Here is a 7,045-nt window from a genome sequence, read left to right on the forward strand (position 1 = left end):
CACTCCAGATTTTTCCATCACCCACTAAAATGGCTGATTCACAGGAAGAGTAGTTTAATGTATAAACATTATCGACAAATGGAAATGTAATGAAGAAAAGGATGGGCAAGATATCATTCAAATATATGATGCCTGGTTAAACAGGATGGCATTGCATATTTCACATGCATTATGGCTGGCTAAAAGAGATGAGACTGCATAATTCCCATATATGATATAGAAACTAAACAGATGGCATTATAGAACATGTCTAAACTAAGCATATGACATATATGATGTCGAAAGTAGGCACTGCAAGGCAACATATGCATGATATGACTAACATCATCATGCCAAGTTAGAGCAAACACCTTGCGGAGTAAATAGGAGTGGTCCGCTGCGTCTGAATCCGCCTCGGAACAGATATCTTCCTCTGGATTACAATCTGGAGAGGGGGGGGGAGGGTTTGCCATTGAACCCACCATGGAGCGATGTCTGCATGACATTGTATTGCCGCGCAAAACTCTTCTCTTTTTCTCTACATGTTCAGCATGACTGTGTACAATATCTGACATGCATACGAAAAAAATATAGTGAGATTATGTAAGGAGAGCATGCAGAAATCTAGAGTGATGGTAAAAACAAATGGATGGATCCAAAAATAATGATAGCAGGCTGATGATAGCTTTAATTTAATAAAAAGACAGATGATGATTGCTTTACTATTTGTCTCCCACCCAAGATGAACAACATAGGCATACCCTAGGTGAACCAGATAATAGACAGAGATACTATTCATTGCTGCCTCGATATGTGCCCCACAACAAATTTTAAAAATCAAATTTGAACATTAATTTGGACCTGACTTGGAGTCTAAGAGGTGAACAGGATGATAATGTAGCAGGTAATATTAAGCAATGCATAACATAAGCAGAAACAAAAGAGTGTGACCTCTCTTATGGAACCGTGTACTCCTCAGGTTCATCTGCTGAGTCGATGATGGTGATGCCGTTGCGGTGGGTGCCGGCGGCAGGGAAGGAGATCTGAGGTGGAGAAAGACGGTCAGGAGTCGTGATGTCTGGTTTGGTGGATGCTTTTGTCTCCTCATGGCACCCGCAGGGTTCGGGTGCGGGTAATGCTTGCCCAAACCCTCACCCGTCCCATTTTTTTCTGCCCAAACCCATACCCGTACCCGCACCCCGGGTATCATATCTTTCCCATACCTGTACCCGGCCGGGTGTGGGTAACACCCGCGGGTAACCCATACCCGTCTGGGTCACCTTTCAAATAAAATTTTGCCATGTACTTTCAGCAATCAGTATGTACATACCACATTTCAGCATATATATTACAGCATCTGAACACACACACACACACAGATATATATATATATATATATATATATATATATTCCAGCATTTCAGCACATAAACATGTGAAGTTTCAGCACTTGAACAATAGTTTCAGAATTTCAGCACATATGTCAAGTTTCAGCACTTGGAAATATTTCAGCACACGCATAGTCATTTCAACCACAAAGTTTGACACACAAATAAGTTCGAAGACCGCAAATAGGTTCAACACACAAATGATAAATAGGTTCAACACACAAATAAGTTCAACATCTCAACACACAAATAGGTTCAACATCTGACATCTCCAACATGAAACCGAACAGTCCAAACCAACTTGACTTGCTTTCATCTTCTCTCCACTTCATGAGCCTTGACTAGCCTTGACATCTCAACGCATCAATTCCTAGTGTGGGACATATAAATTGCAAGACATGAGAACTTGAGATTAATGAGTACAAGCTATGTCTGGTTTGCAATTCTTATGTACTACTAAGATAACAAGAATAGAAGATAACATGAATACAAGATATCTTTGATGTGCAATTCTAAAGTAGTAATAAGATACATCATAACAAGAATACAAGATATGTTTGATTTGAATAAGTACTACCAAGTACTAACCTGCATCCCTTCTTGAATGTCTTGAAGACAAGTCCAGAAGCTAGTTTCTATTGTGTGAGCATCTACAAAAGTAGATAAACGTCAACAACATTTCAGCAAGAGAAAATATTAATGAAGTACACTATTTTGTCACCTTTGTACTTGTTTCGAAGCCAATCTTGAGAGCACATTAAAACCTCCACCATATAAGGTGTAAGTCGGCTTCTATGGTCATTGAGCTTTCTGCCACTTATACTAAAGGCCGACTCTGAAGCAATTGTTGTGACGGGAAAAGCAAATATGTCTCTTGCTACTTTCCTTAAGGTCGGATACCTTGTTCCAGCCACCTTCCACCAATCCAGCACATTGAAATTTTCAACGTAAGGCACTAAACCATCAGTCAAGTACTGCTCTATTTCACCTTGAAGTCTAGCTGTTGCAGGCATTTGCTGAGCTACAATGTTCTGAAATACACTCATGATTGCAGGAGTTTTCATTGTGGTCATCATAGATTCATCATCTGGTGTACATGCCTCATTTTCCACTTCATACTCCTCCAATAATGAATGCAAACTAGCAACTATGTCATCAACTTTTCCAATGCATTCATAAGAAGATGGCTCAATTCCATGGAGCATGGCAAAGCAAGCTACCAACATTTGCTTCTTGTATCGAGGGTCAAGAAGGGTAGCTATAGCCATTAGAGCTTGAATGTCACTCCAATACTTATCAAATTTTTCAGTCTTGCTTTTTGTCATTTTTGGATAATCTCATTGCTAGAAGTTTCCCACTGCCTCATTTTCATTTTAATTTCACATATATTAGGGAAGTAAACATTGGCAGTCACATAATCGGTTCCAGAAAAGAGCTCGGTTATTTCATAGAACAATCTGAGTCTCCCTACAACTTCTTTAGCAAAAGCCCAATCTTCAGCACTAGGAAGCCACTCATATTGCTTATCCTTTTCTTTTGCATGTTCAAACACAAGTCTATAAGGTAAATCAATATGAAGCATTATGAAAGTAGAGTTCCACCTAGTCTTGCAATCAAGTTTCAACCCCCTTGTTATTTTAACTTTCTTATACTTAGCCATTTCCTCAAACTGTTCCACCCTTTTTGGTGAGGCAGTCCAATATGCCACACTTTCATGGATGTTTTCTATAGCTGATTTCATGACATCTAAGCCATCCTTCACTATCAAATTCACAATATGTGCAAAACAGCGCATCTGAAGTAGAGTACCTTCACAAAGAAGCTTATTTTTTTCCTATCTTGCCCACAATCTCCTCAACTGCCTTGATGTTGACGTTGCAATTATCAATTGTCACGGTCAAGAGCTTCTCATCAAGATTCCATTCCACCAATGACTCATGAAGCATCCGAGCTATAGCAGCCACATTATGTGGTGCAGGAACATAAATAAACCTACAATATGCACACATACACATCAGTTTGAGAGTTGGCAAAAGCTGAAAATAGGCACAACACAATATTTAATGCTTTCACTACAATATACCTCATGAGAATGTTCCTTAGCCTCCATGACTCATCAATGGAATGGGCTGTGATAGCCATATATCCCTTCTTTTAGCTGTCAGAGGTCCACATACCAGTGGTGATATCAACCCTTGATTGGATCATACTCATGTACTCGATGGCCTTCTTCCTTTCCATTTTGTATCTTCCCACAATATCACCTCTACAAAACAAAAGAAAATAGATACATTCATGTTACTCCCTCCATTCCCTTATACAAGGCCACAAACTCAAATTACAGGTACCTAGGTAAAAATTTAATGACTACTTTGCAAGCCAACTTTTCTTCTTGTTAACTGGGATCATTAATACGTCTGCATGCATGCAAGGAAGAAATGAGAAGGAAGTAGCACAGTGTCATTATGACTACATGCATGCAAGTATTAAATAAGTTGCTAGTACGAGAAAACGTCATTAAATTTTGCCTCGGTTACTGTTAGTGGCCTTGTATAGATGCAAAATGTATTTTTCATAGTGGCCTTGTATAAGGGAATGGAGGGAGTATTTAGTAATGGCAAAGAAGAAACATGAAAAATTAAAAAGAAGGAAATAAATACATAGCATATTTACCGGATAGTATTTCTTGTATGAAGCTTGAATAACGGCTGAAGGGCAGCAACAAATCTCCTAAAACCAACATGGTCTACCATAGATAATGGATAATCATGCAACATCAACATGTTGCCAAGCTCAACTCTAGCATAATATTGATCAAAAGTATAGCTCTCCATGCTCACTTTCCCATCCTCTTCCGCACTCACCTTCAATGAGGATTGACTCAAAATTTTACCTCCCTTGGTCTTCAACTTCTTAAGAGTGCAAATATCAAGATGCAAACGAAGATGCTTAGTTCCATTTTTCGATCCCGCGGTAAGTACCTTGTGACACCAATTACACTTGGCCTTCCATTCACCATTGATCCTCATCTTCTTCATTTCCAACCAAACCTTAGATGTGAGCTTGCGCTTAGAAGGTAGCACCTCGACCTCTTCCACATCATCCTCTTCTTCATCATCTGAAACAATAACATGATCTCCATCTTCATCCATTGGTGTTGTTGTGTGGCTCATGTCATGCATGGACTCATCTACTTGGCCATTGTTTGTATCACTGCACAACAAAAATAGGCATCCAAACACAAGTATGATACACATTAGTTAAATTAAAAAATCAGAAGTGTATAACAACAAGCATTAACAACAAGCATTCACTAGATGGCAGATCATTAACAACTTTCTTATTTCTTCTTGTTTGTATTCACTAGATGGCAAGCATTAACAGCAAGCATTCAAAAATAGATGGCAAGAATTCATTAATATTATTTCTTCTTGTATTCATTTGGAGGCGGATCATTAACAACTTCCTTCTTTCTTCTTGTTTGTAGGCAAGCATTAATAGAAGCCATTCAAAAATATTCCTTTCTTTTCAATTCATTAACAGATCGGTAAATGTAATGAACACATTCAATCATTCAACAACAAATCAATTAACTATTCAACATACTCAAGCATGCATTAACAGTTCAGCTAAATCTAATGAACACATTCAATCATTCAACAACAGATCTAATCAACACATTAAAAAAAGGTGAAACTCTTCACCGAATTGGATGCTTTCCTGCCCTTCTCGCCGCCGTCGCAGGTGTAGCACCACCACGGCCACAACCACGGCCACGCCCCACATTGCAACCGGGAACAATGGAGCTGCACCCAGGAACCTGCCCCGTTGATGGTGGCTGAAGATGCACGGGCTTGGAGCTAGGAGAAGGCGTCTGCGCATGAGACCCACTGCCGGTGCCTTCTTCAAATTCATCCCCGTCCACCGGAGTTGCATCCACGCTGGAGTGAAGCACCTCCTCGGCATCCTCCTGGTCGAGGGCCATGGCAGCTGGAGGTGCCAGGATGTGGAGGGAGATGGCGGCAGGAGGTGCTGCAGGTCTTGTGTGGAGGTCGCGTCGAGGACATGAGGTAGAGGGAGGATAGGAGGAGAGGAGGGAGGTGGCCGGTCGCTGCAGGCAGCGGCGGCGGCCGGTGGCGGCGACCTGTGGCTCCTCCTCTCTAGGGTTTGTGGCGAGAGAGACAGAGGGGGGGGGGGGTTTCTGGAGTGACGGCGCGGGGTGGGTTGGGGTCTCGGGGAGGGATTTGGGATCGAGGGGGAGTGGACTGCTGGGCCTGGGCGCTGGGCCACTGGCTACCGCCTCGGCTGGGTTCAGTTAGGGTTTTGATGTTTTTAGTGACTGACATTTAGGGCCTACCTGTCATAATGAATAAGCATATGGGTACGCGGATATGCGGATATGGGTATTGCCGTCCCATACCCGTACCCGGCTTACCCGATGGATATAGTTTTTGTCCCATTTATAAACCCATGGGTAATTTTTCTTCCCAAAGCCTTACCCTAATAGGGTTTTTACCCACCGGGTTCGCGGGTAGCGTGTACCCATTGCCATCTGGACTTCTATCGATGGAGTTGCTCAGGTGAGGTGGACGACATCACGGCAGGAGGAGGACAAACCACACAAAGTTTTCTTCGACACGTACCTGTAACTGAAGTAATTCTGTAAGGGCTTCTTTGGCTTGCAGGATTCTAAAAATGCAGGGATAGGAAAAACACCAGAATAGGATAGGAATGCACGTGGGAAACAGAGCATTTGTAAACACAGGATTTCTGTCAACTTGGGTGTTTGGTTCAGAGGAATTGGAAGAGCAGAGGAATGCAAAGAAACATGGCCAAATTAAAGTGAAACCATATGAAAGCGTGTACAGTTAGAATGTTATTCTGCCACTAATTCACTTGGTCTTGTTTTCATGCATAGGATTTTGAAAAGTAGGTCTAGGTGGATGTTTTTCTCCATTCCGTTCAACAAAATGCATGAATAATTGAATAGTAGAGTGCCATAGGAAAATTTCCTATTGCTATGTTTTTCCTTCAGTTTTTCCTTTGAACCAAAATAGCCCTAATGGACCGACATGAATGTAGAGTAATAAGTGATGCGACAAGTGCACAACCTCTGCCGTAGCCGTGTCGACCTCGGCATCATTAGGTTGGTCGCTGAAGAAGTTGAGGCAGAGGTGGCTATCAGAGGTGTGGAGGAAGATCTGAGGAATCTGTAGGCGGCGTCCAGGGCACTGCTCTGTTGTGATGGATGCTTCCGTCGTTGGTGTAGCTCCGGCGAGCCGTAAGACGTCGAGGCTGAAGCAGTACAAGATAGACATCGTTAATCTCAAGTGGGATTCTAATAGCATCTCCAATAGATGATGTAAAATACATTACCAAAAGGTGATAGATGTAAAATTTACATCACCAAAAAACACCCGACTACAACTTTTGACTCTAGATTTAACTGTTGAAACTGAAATTTACTGTGGAATCTGAATGTTACTGTCGGAACTGAATGCACTGGTAGCACAGAGGCACTTCACATCTAGTTTAGGCCGCTCGAGCACTAGTAGTAAGAAACAATGATCTAAATCAGCAGGCGATCAACGGGGAACACCACTACAAAAAAATACACTTCCGTGATGATACGTGTTTGTCACAGTAGGTCACGTTTTTTGTCATGCATGTACATTCAT

General features: G+C 41.7%; 1 protein-coding gene across 1 annotated transcript; it reads right to left on the reverse strand.

Moving 5' to 3' along the window:
• Positions 1-1,467: 1,467 nt before the first annotated feature.
• LOC109771105 (zinc finger BED domain-containing protein RICESLEEPER 2-like) lies at positions 1,468-5,568 on the reverse strand. The gene is made up of 6 exons (XM_073510773.1): positions 5,072-5,568; positions 4,041-4,580; positions 3,451-3,633; positions 2,089-3,359; positions 1,956-2,017; positions 1,468-1,737 (listed from the first exon to the last, which is right to left on the reverse strand). The coding sequence occupies exons 1-3, from the start codon at positions 5,350-5,352 to the stop codon at positions 3,522-3,524; spliced, it is 933 nt and encodes a 310-aa protein (XP_073366874.1). The 5' UTR covers positions 5,353-5,568; the 3' UTR covers positions 1,468-1,737; positions 1,956-2,017; positions 2,089-3,359; positions 3,451-3,521.
• Between the last annotated feature and the right edge of the window lie 1,477 nt (positions 5,569-7,045).

This window comes from Aegilops tauschii, chromosome 3 (genome assembly GCF_002575655.3).
Source record: "Aegilops tauschii subsp. strangulata cultivar AL8/78 chromosome 3, Aet v6.0, whole genome shotgun sequence".
NCBI lineage: Eukaryota > Viridiplantae > Streptophyta > Magnoliopsida > Poales > Poaceae > Aegilops > Aegilops tauschii.

Coding starts and splice junctions, on each gene's coding strand:
- LOC109771105 (XM_073510773.1), bottom strand. CDS start 5,352: ATGGCCCTCGACCAGGAGGATGCCGAGGAGGTGCTTCACTCCAGCGTG. Junction 4,581..5,071: donor GCAGGAAAGCATCCAATTCG/GTGAAGAGTTTC, acceptor TTTGTTGTGCAG/TGATACAAACAATGGCCAAG. Junction 3,634..4,040: donor CATACAAGAAATACTATCCG/GTAAATATGCTA, acceptor TTTGTTTTGTAG/AGGTGATATTGTGGGAAGAT.